The sequence below is a fragment of the Chroicocephalus ridibundus genome, chromosome 15, assembly GCF_963924245.1.
Source record: "Chroicocephalus ridibundus chromosome 15, bChrRid1.1, whole genome shotgun sequence".
Classification (NCBI taxonomy): Eukaryota; Metazoa; Chordata; class Aves; order Charadriiformes; family Laridae; genus Chroicocephalus; species Chroicocephalus ridibundus.
This window is the reverse complement of record NC_086298.1, coordinates 11,904,372-11,930,999: the sequence shown is the minus strand read 5'-3', so window position 1 is coordinate 11,930,999 and position 26,628 is coordinate 11,904,372. Positions and strand designations below refer to the sequence as shown.

The 26,628-nt window shown below is 53.0% G+C and overlaps 3 protein-coding genes across 10 annotated transcripts in view; 2 read left to right on the top strand and 1 right to left on the bottom strand.

Annotated features, from left to right (window-relative positions):
* Nucleotides 1-28: 28 nt before the first annotated feature.
* LOC134523857 (bile salt-activated lipase-like) lies at nt 29-10,524 on the top strand. 2 transcript variants are annotated; one of them, XM_063353291.1, is made up of 15 exons: nt 29-178; nt 655-877; nt 1,103-1,301; nt 2,372-2,567; nt 3,233-3,337; nt 4,955-5,105; nt 5,542-5,664; nt 6,009-6,206; nt 6,307-6,437; nt 6,880-6,987; nt 7,206-7,323; nt 8,173-8,359; nt 8,915-9,118; nt 9,595-9,792; nt 10,314-10,524. In XM_063353291.1, exons 1-15 carry the CDS (start codon nt 29-31, stop codon nt 10,522-10,524), a joined length of 2,502 nt encoding a protein of 833 aa, XP_063209361.1. The 2 variants fall into 2 exon arrangements, with proteins under 2 accessions (XP_063209361.1, XP_063209362.1); XM_063353292.1 differs by lacking the exons at nt 29-178; nt 655-877; nt 1,103-1,301; nt 2,372-2,567; nt 3,233-3,337 and adding an exon at nt 3,635-4,443.
* A 745-nt stretch (nt 10,525-11,269) lies between these two features.
* On the top strand, nt 11,270-20,425 carry GTF3C5 (general transcription factor IIIC subunit 5). Of its 2 annotated transcripts, none has more exons than XM_063352941.1 (11): nt 11,270-11,366; nt 11,922-12,144; nt 12,370-12,568; nt 13,638-13,833; nt 14,203-14,307; nt 14,843-14,957; nt 15,662-15,742; nt 16,309-16,406; nt 17,068-17,150; nt 17,339-17,481; nt 18,150-20,425. In XM_063352941.1, the coding sequence occupies exons 2-11, from the start codon at nt 12,018-12,020 to the stop codon at nt 18,305-18,307; spliced, it is 1,305 nt and encodes a 434-aa protein (XP_063209011.1). In that variant the 5' UTR covers nt 11,270-11,366; nt 11,922-12,017; the 3' UTR covers nt 18,308-20,425. The 2 variants fall into 2 exon arrangements, with proteins under 2 accessions (XP_063209011.1, XP_063209010.1); XM_063352940.1 differs by having other exon boundaries at nt 11,274-11,445.
* A 41-nt stretch (nt 20,426-20,466) lies between these two features.
* RALGDS (ral guanine nucleotide dissociation stimulator) overlaps nt 20,467-26,628 on the bottom strand; it is a 63,398-nt gene continuing 57,236 nt past the window's right edge. For 3 of the 6 annotated variants that reach the window (XM_063352933.1, XM_063352937.1, XM_063352938.1), the window contains exons 9-18: nt 26,356-26,440; nt 25,594-25,671; nt 25,410-25,496; nt 24,828-24,860; nt 24,242-24,363; nt 23,979-24,074; nt 23,631-23,832; nt 23,043-23,402; nt 22,784-22,898; nt 20,467-22,618 (exon numbers count right to left, since the gene is read on the bottom strand). In XM_063352933.1, the coding sequence (XP_063209003.1) occupies nt 22,443-22,618; nt 22,784-22,898; nt 23,043-23,402; nt 23,631-23,832; nt 23,979-24,074; nt 24,242-24,363; nt 24,828-24,860; nt 25,410-25,496; nt 25,594-25,671; nt 26,356-26,440 (1,354 nt within the window). In that variant the 3' untranslated portion in view covers nt 20,467-22,442. The remainder of the gene's footprint in view (nt 22,619-22,783; nt 22,899-23,042; nt 23,403-23,630; nt 23,833-23,978; nt 24,075-24,241; nt 24,364-24,827; nt 24,861-25,409; nt 25,497-25,593; nt 25,672-26,355; nt 26,441-26,628) is intronic. The other 3 variants (XM_063352936.1, XM_063352939.1, XM_063352934.1) reach the window with 2 other exon arrangements.

Below are 26,628 nucleotides of genomic sequence, written 5' to 3'. Positions count from 1 at the left end.
ATCCGGGAGGGACCAGGGCGGGGGAGCGATGGTGGCAGGGAGGCGGTGGGGGGAGCGGGGCTCGGCCATGCTGGAGCTGCCCCGCACGCCGCGGATGGTGTGCGTGGAGTACCCGGGGCTGGTGCGCGACGTCGGGGCCATGCTGCTGACCCTGGGAGGAGAGCAGGGGGTGTCGCGGGTGAGGGGGGCCCGAAGGGCTCAGGAGGGCCCGGGGGGCTGAGGGTGAGGCCGGGGGATGGAGGAGGGTTTCCAGGGCGAGGGGTTGGGGCCCTGAGGAGGGGGCTGGATGCGGGGGTTGTCGGCGCCAGGGAGCCCCCCCTGCTGTGGGACCCCTCTGTCCGAGCCACAGGGGCCCAGCAGGCCCCACACAGGCCCCACGCGTGGGTTCGGGGTGACACAGCTCACCTGGGCCGCTGCCGTCCGTGGGCGATGGGGCGGGAGGTGTCGGGCGGGATGGCAGCGGCTGGGTGTCCTCATGATGTGCTGCCCGTGTTGGCGGAGCGGGGGTTGATATCCCTGAGGCAGCGTGGGAGGAAACGGCTGATGCCCACCGCTGAGGGTGTGGGGCCGGTGGCCTGGTGCCAAAGGGGGTCCAGGGGAGACAGGCTGCGCGGGTGCAAAGCTAACAGGGACGGTGCCTACCTTTGCCGACAGATCTACGCGGACCCTGCCAAAAGGCTGGAGCTGTATTTCCGCCCCAAGGATCCTTACTGCCACCCGGTATGTGCCAATCGCTTCCCCACCTCCACCATGCTGCTCAAGGTGAAGAGGAGGACCAAGAAGAAGCAGCACTTGGACACCGAAGAACAAATCCAGCCAGAAGTCCAGTTTGAAATGGAAATTCTTGGGACTGTCACCACCGTTTACAAATTCCAAGGTAGTACTTGGATTTGTGTCCACGTAGCTTAAAGACAGCTATGTCTGATGGGAAAGGGAAGTGTTTCCCTCTAAGAATTTAGGACTGGAAGGACAATCAAGTCTCCTTGCTGTATAAAGCGCTGCATAAAAGTACCGGACTCCTGCTCCTGAATGTTGAGTGTTGTAAGAGATGTTGTGGTATTCACAACCAACTTCACAATGTTTTAACCTTTGTTTCTCTCAGGAATGTCTGATTTCCAGTACCTGGCAATGCACTCTGGTCCCGATGGCAAGCAAACCTCCATGTATGACAAAGTCCTAATGCTCAAACCTGAGAAGGAAGAATTTTTCAATAGGGAATTACCTCTCTACATCCCGCCACCCATTTTCTCACGTCTGGACACTCCTGTTGACTATTTTTATCGGCCAGATATACAGCACCGGTTAGTGCCTTTTCTCATAATGTAGTAAATAGTTGTGTTGGTTCTGGAATGGACAGGCAGTGAAACATTCTGCTGGTTTGATATACACTTGTAAGAGACAAGTCTCCAAGTTAAGATTTCCTTTTTCATCGCTTGAAGATGCATCAAATCCATTCTGACTTCGGTGTTGTTACAGGATTTGTGCTCTTGAAGCATCCCAGGAGCACTAACTACATCATTCATGTGTTTTACCTCTTTAAGCTGCCGCCCTGTTCTGTTCTATCCCTCTTGGTTTGGCACAACAGAGGCGGGCACACTTGAGAAACTGCCTGGCAGCAGAAACCTCAGCAAAAGTCCACTTGAGGCCTTGCCAGGTGAGGGGACCTGGAGATGTGGTGAAGATGACTGCCTCCCCCAGCACACCATGTGCAGCGTGGGGTGCAGTGAGCCCGGCTCTCTGCCTGCTGCCAGTGGGCTGGAACGTGCAGGAGTCAATGCCATATGCTCCTGTGACCACGTTCATGGGACCTGTTCCCTCCTGGCCCACGGCTGGTTTTGCCGGAACAATCTGTGAGATCTCCCACAAGAAACATCTTTCATTTTCTCACTGTAGTCCTTCATCGGCACTTTACAAGAAAAAAAAATTAATCTAAACTGCATTTCCATCTTGGCTTGTCCCTGGACCCTACTGAGCTGCAGTAATTACAGTAGAGGAAATGCAGAGGGTGAAGCCTTTTGTGCTGCAAACGCATTTCATACAAACCAGTAGCCGATTGCCTGAGGGTTTTCTGTCGGATAGTACAGGGGACCTCTGTCATTGTGCAACTGGATGTAGCTTTGCTGGGGTTTCTTCAAATTTAAATTTTCTTGCCTCAGTGATGTCACAGGAGTCTTTTACGGTACCAGGATGTGATTCCAAAATCCATAGGGAGGTGTGGCCAAAGATAAACCAACCCATTGCTCACGTGGCTGAGTCCCTTCTCTTCCAAAATCTGGGGCACAAACTTCCATTTTCGCACGTTCCCGTGAAGGCCCCGAATCCATGTGTGCCACAGGCAGAAAGCAAACCCGATCCTTTCCCCCTTTCTTAGGGAGGGATACAACAATCCCCAGGTGTCTGGTGAGAACCTGATTGGCCTCAGCAGGGCCCGTCGCCCGCACAACGCTATCTTTGTGAACTTTGATGATGAAGAAATCCCAACTAAAGCCCTGGATGCTGCTGTACAGACCTGGAAGAAAGTGTGCACCAACCCTGTGGACAAAAAGGCGGAGGAAGAGCTGAGAAAGGTCCGTGCCATAGTCCTGCCTTGAGCACGGTACTGTGGCATGCAGACCTTGCTGAAAATTGTTGTGGTTGTAACTAGTCTTGGCTTCTCTGAACGTTTTGTGTTTACGTTTCCTGTTTAACCTTGTTAACAAGTGAGATATGGGCCTGTGTAATTAGGCCAGGAACCTGAATCCAGGCCTTTGGGTTCCACTCCAGTGGGATATCAGCTGTCCTTTGCCCTTAGCAAAACACGCATTTGCTTTTTCTGCTCTCTAATCTATCAAACGAGAAGGGCTCTACTGGCATATTCTGCCAGGGATACAGGAATTTTTGGTGTCCTGAACAGCTGCAGCTCCCCTTGAAATGATGGATGGGATAAGACTTTGTCAAGGCATGACAATGTCACGTCAGCAAAGTGAGTGAGTGGCATGTATCTGAAATGCCACTGAGGGCTGTGAAATTTTCTACCGTAGAGTTGTCCGTGTTCTGAAAACGAATTATGCGATGTGCCTTCTGCAGGGCTCTCCAGCCCTTTTGGAGAATAGTCTGGCTGCTGGGTGGACATTGTCTGTTTTTCTGAGGATAACAATGGGCAAATGCAAAGTCTGACTGATATAACAAGTCTCAGTAGACACTACTGGGACGGCTGTATTCAGTTCCACCGTTGTTTCTATAATATTTTAGCCTCTTTGAAGTCCCTCCTGTCTGGTCTCAGAATGCAGTAAAAGCCAATATCAGCGTTCACCCCGCCAAGCTGGAACTTCTGTTGCCGTATTTGGCCTATTACATGGTGAGTCTGTACATCTGCCCCGTGCCTGTCTGGGGCTGCTCGGAGGCAGAGCAAGGGAGCGTCACCTGGGTGTTCCTGGTTCTCTTCATCTTGTGCAGGACGCTTGGTCTCAGACTTTGGGACAGAGGATTCCCCTGCTCTGATTTTGCAGAGAGTAAGGCGAGGGAAAGGACTTTCTGAGGTCGTCTAATAAATCCGTGACAGAGCTGGCATCCAGTCATTAAGAGCAGATCACATCTCCCTCTTTCCAGGTTAAAGGGTTTGGTTGCTCTGACAGCTCTCCTCCCCCCACCTTGCTCAAGTCAGCATAGCCCAAAGACCACCCTGCCTCTCACACACCAGTCCAGCACCTCTGTTTCTGAGCCAGGGATATTGTGCAGGGTGCTTGCCCTCCGTTCATTGTTGGTTTTCTTTTTTCACCTCTAGGATACACTCCTAATGTAGTGTAGATTGTCCTCACTAGCTGCTGCACTTCTCAATTCCATTTTGACTTCCCCAGTAGTTAGCAAGGACAGAAGGAAGCAGGCAATGGGGCAGAGCTTCAGGCCCACAGAGGTTGGCCACTCATTAGTCTGCCATTGCTGTCTGGATTGTTACCACCCCATCACAGAGATTAAGGATCTGCTGGCATTTTCTAAACCTTGTGTATTCCCCAGTGTGTTACGAGTGCAAGGTTTCTCGTTAGTGGCTGATAATACGCTCTAAGGCATGGTTCAGTCTGATTTCAGCCTCCTGCTCTTGTGAGACGCTTCTCAAGGCTTCAGCATTTTTTAACGTTTGCTGGAGTTTTGTTAGACTGAGATATTTCCTTGGGTTTGGCCTCCAGCCCACAAAGGCAACATCTGCAGGGCTCTCACACAGTGACGCCAGTCTACCTCAGCCATGGTTTGGCCTCAGCCTACTGAAGGACAAGCGTGTAGAGGCTCCACTGGTTTACCTTAGACCCAATTCTGGGTCGTGGCATTGACACACAGCGTCACTCGTAGCTATATATACGTAAGTCTCCACCTGGGGACTAGCTCCTGAGGAGTGCAGTCACCATGGCTCGCTGGGAGATCCTGTGCTTTGCCTTGTGCTGCTACCTCGGGGTAGCACGGGCTGCAACCGTAAGTACAACAGCACTTCTTAAGGCTTTGCAAGACATTTTGTCTGTTCCTCTCTGAAGACGCAAACTCCTGCTACGTCTGGTCTGGAGCCCATGAAAGAGGGCCTGCAGACCGTGACAGCCAAGGCAGGGTGTTCTCCTGCCCTAAACACGGCCAAGTCTCTCACCAACATTTTTCCAAAAGTCCCTGCACAGTTCTGTGTCAGGTCTGGCCTGGTTTACATCTTAAGACTGAAGGTCTTCTGCCATTTATCTTTGGGAGCGCAGGAGAATTGCTGCTGCCTGTCTGCTTGAAAGGGCAGCTTGCAGGACATCCGCATGGGCACATCTCCAGCGGCAGACACATGTGGGCTTTCCACAAGGGTCCAAAGGGACGGCTGGGGAAGGCAGACTGTGAGTGGGTCCATCTGGGGAACTGGGCAGGGCAAAGTGTGTGTGCTGGCAACAGGGGAAGCCAGAGGCATGAAGGACTGTGCAATGGATTTTTCTCTTCTCAATGGTACCACGTGTAGCTGGGTGTGGTGCACACCGAGGGCGGTTTTGTGGAAGGCGAGAGTAAAAAACTGGGACTCTTTGGGAGTTACATCGACATCTTCAGAGGGATCCCCTTTGCTGCCCCTCCAAAGACTCTGGAAGACCCCCAACCTCATCCTGGCTGGGATGGTAAGATCCAACTTTTGAATGCCTTTGGTTTGGGGTTTTATTTTCACTTCTCTCTCTTTAGTCCATTCTTGAGAAGCAAAGATGTTGTTGCCTGCTTTCATCTACTAAGCAGTGCCAAGAAAAAGTTCTTAGTCTCATGGTGGGTGTGAGAGTCTTTGTCTAAGTGTTCCCAAGCAATGCAAGTAACCACATGAAGTAACAAACCCAAAGCATGGCACCTGCATCTCCCCTCCCCATGCCACTGCTGCCCAGAGCTAGTTCACACGGGAAGGGATCCCTCTTTGTCCGGTCACAGACCGGTCACAGTGGCTGGGGAAGCGTTGCTGCCTCTGCACTGGACTCACAGAGGAGAGAATGGATGGACAGACAGCTTGCAACCAAAGGATGGAGTCGATACCTCTAACTAGGACCTGCCGTCTTGCCTCTCTCCTCTCAGGGACGTTGCAGGCAAAAGAATTCAAAAATCGCTGCATGCAGATGACGCTCACACAATCTGACGTCCGCGGGACGGAGGACTGTCTCTATCTGAACATCTGGATCCCTCAAGGGAAGAGACAGGGTATGTGCTTGACAGAGATCCGGGGAGGAGATTTCCAGTTGCCTTTTGTAGACACAATGCTCTGGAGCGTCTCTCAGCGGCTACGCTGCCATAGTGGGCAACTGCCGGAGCGCTGATTTTGAGAGGGAAAGGTAGGAGCCATGTCAACCAATGTCCCTCAGCTGCAGCCTGTTGGGAGTTTCAGCCTCTTCTACAGAGCGTGGACTTTCTTGGCCACAGGCTATTGCAAAGCATGTCTGTTCATGCCCAGGTGGAGCGATGCTCAGCGAGTGGGTGTGGGGATGGATGGGCAGCGCCTTCTAGCTATGTCGTGGCTCACACTGCTTTTTCTCCTCGTCTCCCAGTCTCTACCAACTTGCCGGTGATGGTCTGGATCTACGGCGGCGGCTTCCTTGTAGGAGGGAGCCAGGGAGCCAACTTCCTCAGTAACTACCTCTATGATGGTGAGGAGATCGCTGTGCGGGGCAACGTGATCGTGGTGACCGTCAACTATCGCCTGGGGCCCCTGGGCTTCCTGAGCACTGGAGATGAAAACTTGCCAGGTACTGTAGCTTCTCCCTCTTCAGGGGACCCTGTCATGGGTCCCCAGTTTATCAGCTTTGCTGTGCCCTTGCTCAATGGTGGGTGCTCTCTATTACTCAGGGAACTATGGGCTGAAGGACCAGCACATGGCTATTGCCTGGGTGAAGAGAAATATCAAGGCCTTTGGCGGTGACCCGGAAAACATCACCATCTTCGGGGAATCAGCCGGTGCCGCCAGTGTCTCCCTGCAGGTGTGTTGTTCTTGTCAGAGCCTACCAGAGCCACTTCTCTTCTCTGTAAATGGGAGAGGTGGTCCCCTTGGCACTCTGCCTCTTTCCTCCACACACGCTTCCCCATTAACATCCTCTCTGCCTGGGGACAGCAATGCTCAACCTCTCTGCTTTGTAGCTGCTCCTCCTTCTTCAGTTCAATCAGTCTCACCACTGCAGGCATGTGTCCTCACTTTTGGGACCTCTGGTGAAATAGCATTTACTTGCCACGTCCCCCTGCTCTGCTCCTCTTCTCACCCTGCCACCTTTTAACTTTAACTGCTGAGACTGTTCAGTAGCACGAGAGCTGGTGGCTTCCCTGGGCCTTGTGCAGAAGCTGTGAGGCGATCGGCCGGGTCTGGCAGGCAATGGGGTCTTCAGGAGTTTGTACCTGAAACTCTCTTATATCTGTTTTGCTCCACAGACGTTGAGTCCAAAGAACAAGGGTCTGTTCAAGAGAGCCATCAGCCAGAGCGGTGTCGGTCTCTGCAGCTGGGCCATCCAGAGGGACCCACTCGCCTGGGCTAAAAAGGTAACGTGCAAGTCTTGCTTGAGAGAATGGAAAACAAAAAAAGGGATTCCCTAGAGAACAGCATTACTAGCAAGGGATTCGTCAGGAGTCATGCTGCCAAACATAGAGCTTTGGAAAGACGCTGCTTTGAGATAAAACCAGCCTCTGCCCCGTTAAGCTGGTAACGAAGCCTGGCTTCAGAGGGTAGTGCTGGGAGGTTTCTCTCTCTCCTCCTGCAGCTTGGACAAAAAGTGGGCTGCCCCCTTGACAACACCACCGTTTTGGCTGACTGCCTGCGCACCTCCGACCCCAAAACTCTGACGCTGGCCTACCACCTGCATCTGATCAACCTGCCCGGTAAGTCCTTCAGCCTGTGCTGTGGTCCCCTACCCACCCAGGGCTCACCATGCCTTTGATGGGACACTGGGGCGACTGTCAGGAGTTAGAAGCCATGCTTTTGCCCTTCAGAAAGGGGACAATAATGACAGATCTTGCAGTTGCCCTTCCGCAGGCAGGTGCACGTTGCGCTGAATGAATGTTGTTCGTCGTGCAACGGCAGCGGTGGCAGAGGAATTAGCCAAGGGCCATGCCTCAGCTCCAAACAGCTCTTTGGGCTTTCTGTTCTGTGAAAGCAGCAAGAGCAATTCCAGAACACAGCTTACAAAAAAGATAATTGACCCCAACCCTGCTATTTTCATTTGAGTCGCTGGGTGGAGTGTAGGACTTCTCACAGCAGGTAGGGAATGCTTCCGCTTTTGCTGCCTGTGAGAACTTCTTTCCCAACAAGACTCTCCTCCGCTTGCTCTCCTCCTGCCCCTAGTAAATAGCCCCAGTATTTAGCCTTGCTCAGGACAGAGAGTGGCCAAGCAACTCCTGTGCAGCTGCACTGGCCTGAGCGGGTTGTCCGTAGCCAGCGGGGATGGGGAATTCTGCTCTGCCCCGGCTTTTTGGGAACAGGCTGCAGGAAGGAGGAGAGACATTGTTGTTACCTGCCGGTACTTGGCTGGCAGATCTCTCATTCTTCTCCCTCACCTACAGGCATGAGGTTTACCAAACGTGGTCCTGTGGTCATGCTGAAGGCACCACCCAAGCTCTCATTCACCTCAGCCTATTCCTTCCACAGTTCCTCGAGCCATGGGATGCGCCAGGCTACACATCTGCCTTTTCTCAGCTCCTAACAGACTCTGGTTTTGTCTCCTGCTGCAGTTCCACTGGTTCACACACTCGCCATCACTCCTGTCGTCGACGGAGACTTCCTTCCAGACATGCCAGAGAACCTCTTTGCCAACGCTGCTGACATTGACTACATTGCTGGGGTCAATGACATGGATGGGCACATCTTTGCTGGCATTGATTTACCTGCTATCAACCGCCCATTTGTGAAAGTCACTGCGTAAGTGAAGGATGCTCTTAAAACTCTTAACAGGAGGAACCTTATCTTTAACGTAGTCCCCAAACTCCAAGGACTTAGTCCTGAGTGGACAGGGCACTACCTTCAAAACAGGATGTCACTCTAAGCCAGGGTGCCCAGGGCATATGTTGCCAAATCCAGAGCCTTCAAGAGAAAGGACCAGCTCGTGGCAAAGCTTCCCCGTATACCTTTAAGGTGCTCCTGAACTCAGCACCAGTGATAGGCTTGGCAGCCCTGATGCTCTCTGGCCAGAGCCGGTACGTGCCAAACGTGCTGGATACCCATCCACAAGACTCCTTTCTGCGGACAAAAGGAGCTTATGGCCAATTCAGCCCTAAGCTGTTCTACTGAGAAAGCTGGGAAGCACATGCCCTCCATCTAAGACTAGGGATGAAATCACTGGCTTTTACTCCACCAAACCATTGCTAACCACAGGGTTGGATGTGAACGTCAACAGGAGCTGGGATCCGTTTCCATGAGGCCTGACCCCCTTGAAGCTGCAGATCTGCAATTCATTGATACTACTTGTCTTTCCAGGGATGAGGTCTATAATTTGATCAAAGGACTTACTGTGGACAGAGGCGAGCGCGGAGCCAACGCGACATACAATATCTATACGCAACCGTGGGGTGACAACCCGAGCCAGGAGCTCATAAAGAAGACAGTGGTGGACCTGATTACTGACTACATCTTCCTGGTTCCCACACAGTGGGCACTGAACCTGCACCTGCAGAATGCCCGGTGAGGAGCTTTTTGGTACTGAGTACACGCTTACACAGGGCTCATACAAACACTGTTTCTCTAATGCTGCAAAGGGAGTCGTGCTAGGAATTTGTTTTAAATTCCCATTCAAACAGGTGTTTGCTTCCTAAAAACTTCAGACTTCATCCTAGCAATGTTTGATGCCACGAGACGTGGCAGTTGGATGATACCACGGTTAGGGTGAAAATCACAAATGGAAGTTAAAAATTATCAGGTAGAAGGATGTTGTCGTGGTTTGCGCTGGACTGGCCACTGAAACGAACGACAGATGCTCTCTCCCACCTCTCTCTCTCTCTCTCTCAAGGATGGTCCTGAGACCACCTCTTAGATGCATGTGAGCATCTTCCAAGGCTGAATCTCTGCCTCTGCTGGTATTTCTAGCATAGTTATGAATCTGCACCCCTTTCTGTGCTCTCTGCTCGCAGCTGCTTAGCCAGTCTCTTTTATTTCCCCAGGAATGCCAAGACGTACAGCTACCTGTTCTCCCAGCCATCCCGAATGCCCGTCTACCCAAGCTGGGTAGGGGCAGACCATGCTGATGACCTGCAGTACGTGTTTGGGAAACCCTTTGCCACCCCCCTGGGCTACCTGCCCAAGCACAGGACTGTCTCAGGTGCCATGATTGCTTACTGGACCAACTTTGCCAGGACAGGGTGAGTGATTCCAGTTCTGTATTTCAGGCTTGCTGCAGCACTTCAACCTGCTGCTTTTGCCTATTAACTTCTCAGGAGCAATTCCCAAAGCGGGGTGTCCTCTGCCTGTACTTCTGCTGTGAGTCTCGTTCTTCGTCTCCCAGGGGTGGCGTTTGCTCTGGGTCCTCCTCATCCAGGGAACACCTGGGGACAGCAGAAGCATTTCCAGAACTTGTGAACTCTGCTTAAACTTAATCATGATATTTGTTTCTGAATCCTGACATTCAGACAGGAGTTAAGCCCCTGTCTGCAGCTAGGGACGATGGTAGCGGGGACCAAGGGAGGAGACTGCAGGTCAGCAAGTCACTCCTAGCAGGCAGAATTGCTATTGCTTGACTCTCTCTGGCAATGTCAGACTCTCTCTTTGCACTCGCTTAAAGCCTCACGTGAGCAGATGCGGGCCCTGCCAAACTCCTCGAACCTTGCTGTGTCCACAAGTTTCCCTGATAAAACTGAACTTCTATTTCTCATTTTTTCCCCAGTGATCCCAACAAAGGGAACTCAAAGGTGCCCGTTAACTGGCCGCCCTACACCAATGAGGCCAGTAACTACCTGGAAATCAACAACAAGTTGAGCCAGAACTCTGTGAAGCAGAATCTGAAAAGCCGGTTTGTGACCTTCTGGAACACGGTCTATCAGAGTCTGCCACAGGTTGCCAACATCTCCCTGGCTAATGAACTGCTGTGGAACTAAGAAAAAACACTTTTTAAATATTGGCCCAATTCATTAAAGGCTTGCTTGTAACTGAGCGATTCCAGGTTCTCTGTGTCTTTGCCGTGACAGGATTTTCTCCCTAACATTATGGTTGGCCCCAGAGCTGGAGGCAGCGCTGCAGGGGGCTCTCCCCCGAGCGGAGCAGAGGGGCAGAATCCCCCCCTCGCCCTGCTGCCCACGCTGCTGGGGATGCAGCCCCTGGTGGGGGGGGGTTCTGTGCTGCCAGTGCACGTTACCGGCTCACGTTGGGCTTTTCGTCCACCAACACTGCCAAGTCCTTCTCCTCAGGGCTGCTCTCCAGCCATTCTCTGCCCAGCCTGGGTTTGTGCTTGGGGTTACATCCACTCTAATAACAAACAGCTCTAAGGTAATTACAGTTGTAATATATGCACGCAAACCAACTGGTGAACTCTTGCCATACAGTTGCAGCTCAGAAACTCAAAGAGGGGAAAATAAACCCAAGGGGGAAAGGGTATTATTCCACACTGATTTATGGGCACAAGTCCCCGCTTGGCAGAGGCTGGGCTGGGCTAGGGAGCTCCAGCTCCGAGCCCGAGCTGGCAGAGGAGCACGACGGCCCGCTGGCCTCCACCTCCACCTTCTCCTCCATCTCGACCCACCCGAGACCCCGCGCGGCCCGGCCTGGCCTGTCGCCGCCGCAGTAGGAACCTTTCTGCGGCGGAACCTTTGTGCCGCGGCCGGGACGGACCGGGCAGGGGCGCTACCGGGAGGGACCGGAGCAGGGGAGCAATGGCGGCGGGGAAGCAGTGGAGGGAGCGGGGCTCGGCCGTGCTGGAGCTGCCCCGCACGCCGCGGATGGTGTGCGTGGAGTACCCGGGGCTGGTGCGCGACGTCGGGGCCATGCTGCTGACCCTGGGAGGAGAGCAGGGGGTGTCGCGGGTGAGGGGGGCCCGAAGGGCTCAGGAGGGCCCGGGGGGCTGAGGGGGAGGCCGGGGGATGGAGGAGGGTTTCCAGGGCGAGGGGTTGGGGCCCTGAGGAGGGGGCTGGAGGCGGGGGTTGTCGGCGCCAGGGAGCCCCCCCTGCTGTGGGACCCCTCTGTCCGAGCCACAGGGGCCCAGCAGGCTCCACACAGGCCCCACGCGTGGGTTCGGGGTGACACAGCTCACCTGGGCCGCTGCCGTCCGTGGGCGATGGGGCGGGAGGTGTCGGGCGGGATGGCAGCGGCTGTGTGTCCTCATGATGTGCTGCCCGTGTTGGCGGAGCGGGGGTTGATATCCCTGAGGCAGCGTGGGAGGAAACGGCTGATGCCCACCGCTGAGGGTGTGGGGCCGGTGGCCTGGTGCCAAAGGGGGTCCAGGGGAGACAGGCTGCGCGGGTGCAAAGCTAACAGGGACGGTGCCTACCTTTGCCGACAGATCTACGCGGACCCTGCCAAAAGGCTGGAGCTGTATTTCCGCCCCAAGGATCCTTACTGCCACCCGGTATGTGCCAATCGCTTCCCCACCTCCACCATGCTGCTCAAGGTGAAGAGGAGGACCAAGAAGAAGAAGCAGTTGGACACCGAAGAACAAATCCAGCCAGAAGTCCAGTTTGAAATGGAAATTCTTGGGACTGTCACCACCGTTTACAAATTCCAAGGTAGTACTTGGATTTGTGTCCACGTAGCTTAAAGACAGCTATGTCTGATGGGAAAGGGAAGTGTTTCCCTCTAAGAATTTAGGACTGGAAGGACAATCAAGTCTCCTTGCTGTATAAAGCGCTGCATAAAAGTACCGGACTCCTGCTCCTGAATGTTGAGTGTTGTAAGAGATGTTGTGGTATTCACAACCAACTTCACAATGTTTTAACCTTTGTTTCTCTCAGGAATGTCTGATTTCCAGTACCTGGCAATGCACTCTGGTCCCGATGGCAAGCAAACCTCCATGTATGACAAAGTCCTAATGCTCAAACCTGAGAAGGAAGAATTTTTCAATAGAGAATTACCTCTCTACATCCCGCCACCAATTTTCTCACGTCTGGACACTCCTGTTGACTATTTTTATCGGCCAGATATACAGCACCGGTTAGTGCCTTTTCTCATAATGTAGTAAATAGTTGTGTTGGTTCTGGAATGGACAGGCGTGAAACATTCTGCTGGTTTGATATACACTTGTAAGAGACAAGTCTCCAAGTTAAGATTTCCTTTTTCATCGCTTGAAGATGCATCAAATCCATTCTGACTTCGGTGTTGTTACAGGATTTGTGCTCTTGAAGCATCCCAGGAGCACTAACTACATCATTCATGTGTTTTACCTCTTTAAGCTGCCGCCCTGTTCTGTTCTATCCCTCTTGGTTTGGCACAACAGAGGCGGGCACACTTGAGAAACTGCCTGGCAGCAGAAACCTCAGCAAAAGTCCACTTGAGGCCTTGCCAGGTGAGGGGACCTGGAGATGTGGTGAAGATGACTGCCTCCCCCAGCACACCATGTGCAGCGTGGGGTGCAGTGAGCCCGGCTCTCTGCCTGCTGCCAGTGGGCTGGAACGTGCAGGAGTCAATGCCATATGCTCCTGTGACCACGTTCATGGGACCTGTTCCCTCCTGGCCCACGGCTGGTTTTGCCGGAACAATCTGTGAGATCTCCCACAAGAAACATCTTTCATTTTCTCACTGTAGTCCTTCATCGGCACTTTACAAGAAAAAAAAATTAATCTAAACTGCATTTCCATCTTGGCTTGTCCCTGGACCCTACTGAGCTGCAGTAATTACAGTAGAGGAAATGCAGAGGGTGAAGCCTTTTGTGCTGCAAACGCATTTCATACAAACCAGTAGCCGATTGCCTGAGGGTTTTCTGTCGGATAGTACAGGGGACCTCTGTCATTGTGCAACTGGATGTAGCTTTGCTGGGGTTTCTTCAAATTTAAATTTTCTTGCCTCAGTGATGTCACAGGAGTCTTTTACGGTACCAGGATGTGATTCCAAAATCCATAGGGAGGTGTGGCCAAAGATAAACCAACCCATTGCTCACGTGGCTGAGTCCCTTCTCTTCCAAAATCTGGGGCACAAACTTCCATTTTCGCATGTTCCCGTGAAGGCCCCGAATCCATGTGTGCCACAGGCAGAAAGCAAACCCGATCCTTTCCCCCTTTCTTAGGGAGGGATACAACAATCCCCAGGTGTCTGGTGAGAACCTGATTGGCCTCAGCAGGGCCCGTCGCCCGCACAACGCTATCTTTGTGAACTTTGATGATGAAGAAATCCCAACTAAAGCCCTGGATGCTGCTGTACAGACCTGGAAGAAAGTGTGCACCAACCCTGTGGACAAAAAGGCGGAGGAAGAGCTGAGAAAGGTACGTGCCATAGTTCTCCCTTGAGCACGGTACTGTGACATGCTGTGCCGGAAAAAACTGCTCGCAGACATTTTCTCTGAGTTCCCCAGAAATTCTTGCTGACTGCGACTGAATGATAGAGCAAGTATCAGTAGACATCACCGAGACTGCTGTGTTAAGCTCGGTTATGCAAGTCAAGATTTGAATCTGCCTTTGCAGCCAACACAAGTTACATTCCTTTTTGTGCCACTAGTTCTTATGTTACCGTTCTGGTAGCTCATTCTAAGGGCAAAAGGCCCTGATACAAAAGAAAGTCTACTTGCAGAGCTGAACTGCCATTAGTGTAACCCACTTCCCACCATTTCCATGATTGTTTCTGTATTGTTTTAGCTCTTTGAAGTCCGTCCTGTCTGGTCTCGGAATGCAGTAAAAGCCAATATCAGCGTTCACCCAGACAAGCTGAAACTTCTGTTGCCGTATTTGGCCTATTACATGGTGAGTCTGTACATCTGCCCCGTGCCTGTCTGGGGCTGCTCGGAGGCAGAGCAAGGGAGCGTCACCTGGGTGTTCCTGGTTCTTCGCGGTTTCTGAGGTCCCACCACTAAGTATCTGAGCTTCACGTTATGTTGAGAGAAAGATGAAAAACTCTGCTTTTTAACAGAAGTTAAAACCATGGAGGATTCAGTAACTGTTCGCTCCGTTGGTTCGATTTGGTTTTGCACTTCAGTCAGACACTCAAATTGACTGTCCATCTGGGAATGATAGCAGAATTTTTCCAAACTTTATTAATGTGACCTTGCAAGTTAGTTTGTAAAAGCATGCAAATATTTGGGCTTTGATGCACTGATTGCCCAGGTTTCAGTTGTAAATACTGGTGTGGCAAGTGAGGAAGAAGCTGGTAAAAAAACCAGTTTTGGGGCAATGAGGGGAAATACAAGAATTTTCTAAGAAACTGCAACACTGTACTGAAGAAACTTTGCAACACTGTACTGTTTTTTGTAACCATCTTCCCCCATGTGTGTTTATGCAGTTAACAGGTCCTTGGAGAAGCTTATGGGTTAGGTTTGGGTATGACCCCAGAAAACACCCTGAAGCAAAGATTTATCAAGTACTGGACTTCCGAATTCGCTGTGGAATGAAATATGGTAAAAGGGCCCAAACCACAGAAACGCTCCCTCTGCTTTCTGGTTAATCCTGGTAGTACTTTTCTTTTTACTTGTTTTTCAAACTCTTTTGCCATATTTCTGCTCTGTTGAAGATGACATCTTTTGAGTTCTTTGCTTACAGTATTTCTTCCTTAAACTCCTTTAATATTTTATTTCACAGTATGCAATATGTCTTACCTCATGTGGCACATTCCAAACCCAGTGGACAGCCGATGACTTTCCTCCTCCATGTGTTCAAAGCCGAAGTGGATGCAGATGACCATCTTCCCTCTCGCTCAGGGGAGGCACTGAGCAGTAGATTCTGATGCTTATGTAGTAGCGTTCCCTCAAGGACCTTGTGCAGGATCTTGTGCAGGAGGCTTGGTCTCAGACTTTGGGACAGAGGATTCCCCTGCTCTGATTTTGCAGAGAGTAAGGCGAGGGAAAGGACTTTCTGAGGTCATCTAATAAATCCGTGACAGAGCTGGCATCCAGTCATTAAGAGCAGATCACATCTCCCTCTTTCCAGGTTAAAGGGTTTGGTTGCTGTGACAGCTCTCCTCTCCCCACCTTGCTCAAGTCAGCATAGCCCAAAGACCACCCTGCCTCTCACACACCAGTCCAGCACCTCTGTTTCTGAGCCAGGGATATTGTGCAGGGTGCTTGCCCTCCGTTCATTGTTGGTTTTCTTTTTTCACCTCTAGGTTACGCCCCTAACGATATGCCTGTGAAGGCGAAACGCAGCACGTATAACTACAGTCTGCCCATCACTGTCAAGAAGCCAGGTATGCTGTGCCAGCAGAAGGGCTGTCTGGCTCTTCTGTTTCTTTGTTTACCCCAGCCTAGTAATAGGTAACGAAGGGTCTTCCTGTGTTCCAGCTGAGACAAAATTGGAGCTTAATTTCCCATTATAATATGGTGCTGCTGTTAAAGCCTGAAGAAGAATTTTCTGCTGGGAAATGTGGGAGTCCTGGATGCATGTCTGGCTGAGCCACAGTATGTGTTAGCAGACAGAAGGGAGGTCTGCAAGCAGTGCTGTGGGAATTCAGCATTCACTTCTGTTTGGTGATGGTGCAGAGTAAGGGGAGAGCTGTTCCTTTTTCTTTGTCAAGGGAGAGTAGAAACGGTTAAAATTATGAACAAATGCACTGCGGAAAAAGCCGCCAAACTCACCACCTTTCCTGTGACTGTCCACTACTGTCTCTGAAGAATGAGCAACACGTGCTCAGCTGCTGGGTTGGTCTGTTTTTTGCTGACCAGCGAAGTGGTATTAACATGGAGAAGCGACAGTACAACACCACGGAGTGAAAGATGTCCCTAATAAGGACTCTTTTTTGTGTGTGTCTTTCAGTAAGCCACACAGTCAGTGTACACGATCTGAAACAGGGGCTTGGTACGTCTGGTGCATCCGGTGCAAAAAAGCCTGCCTCCAGCAGGTATAAACTGAAGGTAAGAATTACTGTCTTTTACCAGAATCTTGAAATAGCTGAGTGAAAAAGGTGTGTTTCCTGTTTTGTCAGTCATTAAGGCGACAGTTGTGAGTGAGTTGATGTCCTCAGGTGTACCTGGGAAGCTGCTAGTTGTACATGTCACTACAGAACTTCACCTGCTGTGCACTGAATGTATTCTTACGTGCTGCAAGATGGGATTGGTACTCTCAGCACTCATATGTTATGAGCATTTTGTTTCAATTGATAAAATTGGAATTTTACTGGCAGTGAAGTGCAAAAAATCACCATGTGTTTATCAGGCCATCCTGAAAAATCCAGCAGGGCAAAATAAATATATAAACAGGAGTCTTTTGTTCTTCCCTTTTTGCTAGAATGAAACCTGTGATCCACTGTTACACGGTAACAGGCTGCAGACAGAGCCACAGTTTGACGAGAGGAAGCGTGTCCTCTGCACAACTGCTGTTGTGACTGACTGTAGTGAAATTTTGCTGCATTCAGCTTTATCTTTTGCCATATGCAGACTTATGCCTTGGAACTGATTTGTGTTGGAATTGCCTTGTTCTTGAATCAGCCCATCGGAAGTACTTCTCAGTTAAACCAGAGTTGTCCTGTTACACCACAAAATGCATGTTAATCCTTTCCTTCTTTCCTCCTCTTAGGAATCCATCTACGTTTTCCGAGAAGGAGCCTTACCCCCTTATCGGCAGATGTTCTACCAGCTCTGTGACTTGAATGTGGAAAGGTATTGCACGCTGTCATCTGAGTTTTCTGTTAGAGCTATAACATTTCTCATAGGACAATTACGTGAATAACCAAATTTGCTATTCCACCTCAGTAAAGTAAAATGGAAGTAAGCCATAGTCTGTCTCATTTGAAGCCTGCATCTGAATGTAGAAGGCTAGCGTTTCCTTCCCTTTTGCTCCTTTTTAGCCTTCAGAAAATCATACATCGGAATGATGGCACAGAGTCAGAATGCACAGAGCGGGATGGGTGGTGCCTTCCAAAGACTAGTGATGACCTGCGAGATAGCATGTCTCTGATGATAAAGCAGATAATCAGATCCACAAGACCCGGTAAGGATGCCTCTAAATCGCAAAGTGTATTGCTGCCTTCCTGATGGTGTTGAGACGACATGGGCTGAATAAGGATGTTGCAGTCAGCACTGGGGCAGTAGCATTCCTGTATTTGCCTCCTCCTTTGTGCTACATCTGGTGTTCTTTGTGCTGTAGCTCATTGCAGTGCGTGAGCTGAGGCTGTTGTCCTGCAGCATGAGCGTGGGTTGAGATTAGTAATGGCTGGGAGTAAAGGTTTTCTCTTTCATCTTTCCAGTATCACAGCCTTCAGGTTTTAAATGTCTTTGCATAGTGATAATTAAGATCTTATTCTTACTGCTGTATCTGTTGGTGGCATTTTACTTTTTACTGATGTTATTAATTGTCCAAGAAGTGAGGAAATAATTTTTGCACGATGCTGGGCCAAAGCGGTATCCCAGTGAATTAGGGGAGAATCAGCTAGGAGAGGAGGCACAGCACTGCAGATCCGCTGCTGTTCTGCAGGTGTTCTGGGAGTATGAAAACAGATTGCTTTAGGCTTGTTCACATTCTATTAAGATGTGCAACATCAGCTGTGGCCCTCTGGCGTCTGCCTTCCTCTCACGTGTTTTATGAACTCTACTGCAAATGCCCACAGGTTTCACTGAGAGAGGCATCACAGTGTGTTTCTTTCATTCTTCCCAATTAAGCTCTTTTTTCAAACACAACAAACAGTGAAGATGGCAAAGAGCAGCTGGCATATGAGTCTGGAGAGGATGAGGATGATGAAGAGGAGGAGGAAGAGGAATTCAAGCCTTCTGATGGGAGTGAAAATGAAATGGAGACAGAAATTCTGGACTATGTGTGAACTCAGTGAGCAGTCTGGCTGCTGTTGGAACAGAATCGTCTCTGCTCTTGTTCCTTAAGTGCTGAGGATTCAGCCACCATGCCTGGGATATGGGAAAGCAGAACTTGCACTAAGATGCCGATGACCTGTCTGCACTGGCTGTGGTGCCTGCTGAGGGGTGTCATTCCAAATGTTAGGGAGCCAGTGTCTATGCTTTCATAATTGCTGGCTAATAAGCCCTCAGGCAAGCTCAACAAACTCCCAGGAAAGATCCCTGAATCCAAACCAGCTGGTAACACACCAGAAAAGAGGAGAAGTTGCATTCCTGGATCTCTCCATGTGTGGGAAGTTCACCTTGGCTGGGTTGGTGGCCGTGTGGAAAACAGAAAAGGTGCCTGCAGAGTGCTGGGGCAGCAGTCTAGTGCCACTGGCGGCCCTAAGGCGGGTGCTGCCCTTTTGCTCATCTAAGGGGAATGAAATACTGTGCCATGACGTCAGCATCGAGCCTTGCTCGTGATCTCAGAAATAAAGCCAGCAGGAAAAAATGTTTTCTGTCAGAGAATAATTCCTTCTGCGGGATGTAGTGTAGATTGTCCTCACTAGCTGCTGCACTTCTCAATTCCATTTTGACTTCCCCAGTAGTTAGCAAGGACAGAAGGAAGCAGGCAATGGGGCAGAGCTTCAGGCCCACAGAGGTTGGCCACTCATTAGTCTGCCATTGCTGTCTGGATTGTTACCACCCCATCACAGAGATTAAGGATCTGCTGGCATTTTCTAAACCTTGTGTATTCCCCAGTGTGTTACGAGTGCAAGGTTTCTCGTTAGTGGCTGATAATACGCTCTAAGGCATGGTTCAGTCTGATTTCAGCCTCCTGCTCTTGTGAGACGCTTCTCAAGGCTTCAGCATTTTTTAACGTTTGCTGGAGTTTTGTTAGACTGAGATATTTCCTTGGGTTTGGCCTCCAGCCCACAAAGGCAACATCTGCAGGGCTGTCATACGGTAACACATCCCGTGCTCCTGGATACGTGCGTACATACACAGAAGCTGCAGTTGTGGACTGGCTCCTGAGGAGTGCAGTCACCACGGCTCGCTGGGAGATCCTGCGCATTGCCTTGTACCTCAGGGTACCACGGGCTGCAACCGTAAGTACAAAGCCATTTCTTACGGCCTCAAGTCTTCATGAGGGAGGCTGGGCATCCATGGGTCTGTCTGGGGACGCCTCCCCCCAGGGTAAGGTGTAGGTCCTGGCAACGTGGGAATCCAGAGGCATGAGGGGCTCTGCCACAGACTTGCCCTTCTCAGTGAAATGCAACAATCAACTAAGAAAAAAGGAGAGATGCAGTGGACAGTGGTATGTATGTGCTCAGGTATTAGCAGGCACCAAGAATAAACACTCAGAAATGTTACAAAAAACACCTGAAGCAAAGTTTTCTATTAACAGGAGGCCCAAGGCCAAAGCAGCCAGAAATCACTTGTGCCAGAGTTCATTTACTTCCCAACTGTTTTCAAAATTCCTCTGTCTGGGAAGACTGCAGTAACTTGGATGTTTAATTCGGCCTGAGCAGGTAACGGCATTACCAGCCCTGTCTGTACAATGCACCCTTTCATTTCCAATAGCCCAGGCTTTAAACTAATCTACGTAGCCAAAGGCACAGAGAAATTCTGGATAGTGCAGCTGCATCTTTAATAGCCACACTCAGAATCGCCACACCATCTGAGTAATCTCCACTAATGTCTGTGCAATTATAACATAGAAAATAAACACGCTGGCCGTGTGAGAAAACGAGCCCTTGAGCACCAAAGCAACGCTGCCTCAAACCAAGGCAGACTGCCGTATCCACACCATAAGGAACAGCCATTGCATTTGCTCTTAAAACCATTGCTTATACCAAAAGTAGTAAAACCAGTAAATTGGATGTCACATTTATGCAACTGGAAAACGTGACAGTCCCAATAACTCGCAGGTTCAAATGAACAGGGTTCATTTGAAAATCAGGTACTGGTCCCTCAAAACAAAAAGCCTCTATCTTAATTCAAGCACAAAACAAAGCTCAACTCCGCAGTTTACGTAAGGTACGAAATGCCACCTCCTGCAGTCAGGTCCACTCCTCTTTCTCCAGGAACGTGCCGGCATTTTGGGGAAGGAGGACAGGACAACCCCTGCCTTGGGGCAGACACATTTGAGCATCAGTATTTTATTGCAAAGACTAATTACATTGCTGTGTACAAGTCACACCAGGCAGTGTGCTCCTTCATTGAAGTGGTACAAAATACATATGGTACAGCCAGTCCCTGGGTGACGCTGGGCTGCTGGGGACACTGGTGGGAGGGGAACGGGGGGGAAACAGCGTGGCCCCGGGGTGGGCAGGAGCTGGCAGGCACGAAGCAGAGGGAGGACCCTGGGGTGCTGATGCCCGAGGGCAGGAGCCAGGCTCCAGGCAGGGTGGGAGGCAGGAGGCTGCCCCTGCGTCAGGGAGCCAGGGGCTCCCATCATGTGCAGCGATGGGCGACGCCACCCGAGGGGACACGGGGCTGGGAGAGCTCAGTGCCAGCCACGCTCGCACCCAAGCAGCCTCTCCCCGCCCAGAGCCCGCAGCCCAGCTCCTGCCACCAGCCCCCCGAGTGTGGCCGTGCAGCATTGCTGCATCCCCCAGGCCCCTCTCCTGGAGCCGGGGAAGGTGTTGCACCCGCCCGGCAGCGCCGACAGACGGGAAAGAGAAAAGATGTGCTGGGAGGAAGCGCTTAAAAAAAAAAAAAAGAGATGGAGCCAGGAGCAAAAAAAAGTCCCCCTTCGGTTAGTGTTTCCTACAATGATTAAAACAAGCATCTCTGCCCCTGCTCGAGCGACTTAGTGGTAGAGAAAGAAGGGAGGGGGGGGCCGGCGGGTCTGCGCCCCACGAGCACGGCAGAGCAACGCTGCTGCTGCCACATCCCTCCCAGGAGGCTTAAATAGCAGGGTGGGGAGAGGAGAGGGACTGGGCTGCAGGGTCGGGGGAGGCTGGATTAGTAAAATGTACAAGTTCGTCTCTTCTATTTACAACCAATAAATATTGCCAAAAAAAAAAAAAAAAAAAATCAGTAAACTTTTGTTTTATACAAAAAAAGTCTCATTGCTGCTTCTCCCATGGTCAGTGTTTGAAAAAGTCCGGTTAAAGCCCAAGGTGAGTGGCACTTTCTGCAGGTCAGGCGGTGGCAGCCAGGGCACCCGGAGCACCCCAAGCTCTCCAGCTCCTCGCCCGCCTGCGCAGACCCAAGGTCTCTATTTACACAAGTTCAGACAGAAATTCGCTCTCCTCCTCCTCGTTAGGCTGGCAGCGCTGGGGGCACAGCGCAAAGCTTCCCCCACCGGCAGAAGAGACACTGGCGTTTGATCTTTGGTGCAAGTTTGAACGCGGGCCGTCGAAGCCCAGCTGGAGGACACGCTGGATCGGGGAGAGGAGCGAGACCACGCAGGCTTCCAGCTGTCAAGAGCATGAGGCCCCCGCTCCATCGCAGCGCGGACACAGCCCTCCTCCATGGGCTCCGAGGGCAGAGCGGGGCTGCATCCCTTCCAGCTCGCCTCCCAGCCTGGGGCGTCCGCGGCTCCTCCCACGGGAAGGACAGGCAGAGATGCGCGGCGGTGGCGATGCCCGTTATCCCGGGGAGGAAGGACGTGGCGGTAAAACAACGCCAGGAAAGCGGGGAAGGAGAGCACCCCGCCACGTGGGAGGCTTTGCAGCCCCGGGGTGATGGCTCGTGCTCTGCTCCTTGCAAACGGCCCCTCTGCGAGTCACCGCTCCCCGGCTCGCTCGGACACAAGGCACCTACGGCAGAGGCGGGCTCCAGCTCTGGGCTGGCCGGCGGCTGGACTAGTGTCGCACCGTGGAACGTAAAAAAAAAAAAGAGAAAAATAAAACGGAGATATCCCCCCTCGCTGCCTTCCTGTGTAGAAAAAAAGACCTGATTGAAACGGGAGCTTGTGCAGAGAGAGGCGGAGGCCGACACCGGCTGCCAAAGCGCCCCAGCTCTCGGTGCAGGAGGGAGGTGCACGGCCGTCCCCCATGGGCGAGGGTCGCTCCTCTCGCCGTGCCAGGCGGCACAAGGACCGGCCGCAGCCGAGCTCGGAGCAGCCTGCCCCCAAGGCCCCGTCGGTGATGGGTGGCAGTGGGGCTGAGGCTAGAAGATGCCTTTGGCGATCTTCAGGCCTTTCTGCTTCATCCTGGGCAGGGTGGAGCTGGAGCCGTGCTTGATCTTCACCCCCTTGGAGAAGCCCCGCTTCTTCAGCACAAAGTCGTAGTTGGCGGCAGAGTTCATGGCGTAGAAGACGTTGGCGTTGTCGGGGATCTTCAGCTCTGGAAATAACCAAGGAAGGGGGTGAGTCAGGCACCCTTTCCCTGAAAGACCCCTCTGCTGTCACCTCCCAGCCCAGCTCTGACCCGCTGCTGCCCAGACTGCAGGGCTGCGTGGCCGGCTGGGGACAGAGCCCCCAGGAAAGCCCCCCGCTCCCCAGCACACACCTCTCTCCTCTGAGATGATCTGAACGAGCTCATAGTCCTCAGGCCGGTCCCCGTCCAAGTTGTGTTTGGCCATGGCCTTGCGAATAACGACTGGGGTCTTATCCTGGCTCGTCACCTGTGAACGCAGAGTGTTATTAGCCCAGGGGGTACGAAACACTGCAAAGCCTCCCACCACCGTCGCCTCCCACAATGGGCCACGCCTGCATCCCAGCAGGGCAAGCCGCCCCTCCACCCATCACCGTGGGTGCCCCGTACTGACCAGGATGCTCTTGTACATGTTGCCGTTGTCCACAGCCAGGCTGACACGGATGATGCAGCAGTCGTCGACCTGCTGGTTGTAGAGGGGCAGCGAGAGGGATGAGTAGCTGGAGATGCCGGAGACGGAGCGCTTGTGGGTGCGTGAGGCAGTCACCGGTGTGGAGGAGACGGAAGAGGACGAGGCACTGCTGGAGCCTGAGCCGATGCCCGATGTGTCCAGGGAGGAGAGGGAGGTGGATTCCCAGAACTGGAGGGCAGGGAGGAGAGGGGATGCGGAGGACACAGTGGTTTTAGCTTCTCCATCGGCCACAGACGGGGCGTACCAGCGCTGGGGGAGGGAGGCCAGAGGAATCTCACTGACCTGTGACAATGGGGGACCGACACGACTACAGCCGCCGGAGGCACGAGAGCCCTGCCACGCTGCCGGAGCAGCAAAGGGCAGGGGCCTCCTTAGCCCCGGCGGGTGAGAAACAGCTCCCGGGACCCCCACCCACTCCCCCCAGCCCCAGTGCCAGGGCAGAGGTGGGCAATCCCTGCGCGATGGCCGCACCTGCCTCCGGAGGCCTGGACCCCACGAGCTGCCCCGTACCTTCTTCTCCTGGCAGTCGGGAGACTCGGGGATGAAGCTGATGTTGATCTCCTCCACGTCGGAGCTGCTGGAGCCGGCAGAGGTGACACTCACGGAGTCGGTGGCGTCCCCGCTGCACAGGTACTGCCCGCATTTGAGCTGGTCGAAGGATTTCGAGTGGGAGCTGCCGCTGGCGCAGGGCTCGGTGCTCGGCGGCTGCCGGCTGCCAGGAGAGACGCGGGGCAGGTGAGAATCGCGCAGAGCGAGGACAGCGGCCACCCACGCCTCGTCCCCTGCAATCCTCAGCCGCAGTTGCCCCATGCTGGCCCCCACCTCCACCCCGCACCCACCAGGGACGAGCAGACTCACTCGCTCCACCGCTTGATGATGCCCGTGTTTTTCTTCGCCTTCAATGTGTTGCTGGCTGACTCCGACAGCGGCTCGATCTCACACGACAGCCCATAGCTGGGAGGGGAGAGATGAGGGTTTGAGCTCTGTGTGCTGCCGCGGTGAGCACCGTGCCGGCAGGGCAGGGAGCGGAGCTCGGGGCAGCTGCTCAGCAGCTGGAGATCAGCGGTGGGAGCTCCCGATGCACCAGCGGCAGCACGGCCCCGGACCCCGCTCACACTCACCTCTCGGCCTCGCTGAGCCGCTCCAGGCTGTGGAACCAGTCCACAAACTGGTCCTCCTGTGTGAAGCTGTAGTTGTTGCAGGCCGACTGAAGCAGCTTGATCTGGGCGATGACTTCAAACTCCTACAGTGAACAGAAGCCATGAGACCAGATCTGTTTGCCAGCCCCAGCCGCCTCCATGAACTGCCCACCCCCATACACAGAGACAGATATGAAGTCATGCCAGGGAGGTTTCGGATGGATATTAGGAAAAATTTCTTCACCAAAAGGGTTATCAAACATTGGAACAGGCTGCCCAGGGAAGCAGTTGGGTCACCATCCCTGGGGGGATTTAAAACACAGGTAGACGTGGTGCTTAGCGACATGGTTTAGTGGTGGTTTTGGCAGTATTAGGTTAATGGTTGGACTCAACGATCCCTTCCAACCTAGACGATTCTATGATGGACCAGAATCCTCCCCAAAAATGAAGAACATGGCAGCAAAAAAGGAGAAGGATCAACCCTGAAGCAACTGGCACAGCCTGGGCTTGCACCAAGTCACCGTCCTCCCTCCACCCCGCTGTGCTGCTGCCGGGGCAGAGCTCTCACCTTCCTTCTCTTCTCAAAGTTGATCAGCCCGCCCTGGAAAACAAGGAGCCGAACGTCAGCGTGCAGCAGGCAGAAAAATATTGCTCCCATGCCTCCCTGCCCCCCGCTCGCTGCCACTGCAGTGCGGGTGTCCCGGCCAAGGGGCAGAGCCAGAGCACCCCATTTCCATGGGCTGACAGAGGTGGGTGCGCAGGGTGCAGTGTCGGATACAGGGTGCAGTGTCGGATACAGCGTGGGCAGGGTGCAGTGTTGGATACAGCGTGCGCAGGGTGCAGTGTCGGATACAGCGTGCGCAGGGTGCAGTGTCGGATACAGGGTGCAGTGTCGGATACAGGGTGTGCAGGGTGCAGTGTCGGATACAGGGTGCAGTGTCGGATACAGGGTGTGCAGGGTGCAGTGTCGGATACAGGGTGCAGTGTCGGACACAGCGTGCACAGGGTGCAGTGTCGGATACAGGGTGTGCAGGGTGCAGTGTCCAATGTAGGACGCGTGGGGGACCAGCCCTCCACTTGTCAGCCCGGGCTCCGGGGCGGCTGTGCGGAGGAAGGAGAGGAAGGGGAGGGTAGAGATGGAGGTACATACGTCCAGAAAATCCTTCATAGCGGTGTCGAGCATCACCAGGTCCGTGAGGAAGGTGCCAAGGTAGGGAATGGTGCCCTGCATCACGCCCTGTGGGGACAGCAAGGGACAGCGGGGTCAGCAGAGCGCCGGGACCAGCCCGGGCAGCCGCCGGGAGGGGGCACGGGGGCGGCTGTGCCAGACTCACCATCTCTCGCTGCTGCTGCTGCCGCTTCTGAGCCCTCTTTGGGTTGATCTCCAAGGTGGCAAATTTGGATGTGCCCTCCTGGATGGTGGGGAGAGGCGGGGATCAGCGCGGGTGGGAAACTGCACTAATAGAGGAGCTAAAATTCACCCCTGTTTTTATCGGTACAACTTTCCTTGTAGAGGGAAAGGGATGAGGGGAAGAGGAGGAAATCACAGCTGAGCTGTGGCCCACAGGGAGGAGAGGCTTAGTGAATAGGAACCGCTGCTCCCATTTCCAGCTCTGTATAAATGGCTCCTCAATGGGACGTTTTGTTCCCTTTTGCATTTTGTGTCCTCTCAGCCCTCAAACGGGAGCTAGGCTGGGAAGCCACGGAGAGGTTCCACTGGGAGGAAGGACATTTTTCCTGCAGCCTTTCACGAACCCTAAAACCCCACCTGAAATCAAGAGGACTTTGCACTGAGCTGTTAAAATGCAGCTGCCTCTGGGGAGAAGCCGTCACCTGGTGCACTGGATCCTATCCCCCTGCTTATCTCTGCTTGCTGAATTGCTCTGCAAGCTTCAGGCAATGACGACATCTGGGCGGAGAAGCAGAAAGCCCAGCCTGACGCGAAATCCCTGCCTGCTCCCCAAACTCAGCAGGCCCTGCCTGCACCCACACCAGCAACCCCGGCGGCGCTGCCAGGGCTGGGGCAGAAACTGCTGCCAGCATCAGCCCGAGCTCCCTGCCGGGGACAGGGCGACCCGGGTGCCGCTTCCCCATACCTTAATGAGAAGCTCCCGGCTCAGCGAGTGGTTGTTCTCGTCGGAGAAGATCTCGGAGAGCTCGTGGAAAGTGCGGAAACTCTCCCTGCTCAGGGAGAAACACGGGGATAAGTCAGCAATGGTGCCACCCTGGGGTCTCCTCCTTGGGCTCTCTTCTGCTCACCCAAAGGACCCCCGCCATGCTCACAGCTCCAGCAGGGCCTTGCTTTTGGGGTCTATTCTAGGGTGTTTCGCACGGAAAGGAGGAGGAGATCGTGGTGCTTCTATTTCCTC

Bases quoted from the DNA above. Each gene is read 5' to 3' on its own strand.
- GTF3C5 (XM_063352940.1), top strand. From the start codon at position 11,296: ATGGCGGCGGGGAAGCAGTGGAGGGAGCGGGGCTCGGCCGTGCTGGAG. The intron at 14,308-14,842 runs GTGAGTCTGTAC...GTGTTTATGCAG, and splicing joins CGTATTTGGCCTATTACATG to TTAACAGGTCCTTGGAGAAG. The intron at 14,958-15,661 runs GTAAAAGGGCCC...TTTCACCTCTAG, and splicing joins TCGCTGTGGAATGAAATATG to GTTACGCCCCTAACGATATG.
- LOC134523857 (XM_063353291.1), top strand. From the start codon at position 29: ATGGTGGCAGGGAGGCGGTGGGGGGAGCGGGGCTCGGCCATGCTGGAG. The intron at 1,302-2,371 runs GTTAGTGCCTTT...CCCCTTTCTTAG, and splicing joins CGGCCAGATATACAGCACCG to GGAGGGATACAACAATCCCC. The intron at 5,665-6,008 runs GTATGTGCTTGA...CTCGTCTCCCAG, and splicing joins CCCTCAAGGGAAGAGACAGG to TCTCTACCAACTTGCCGGTG.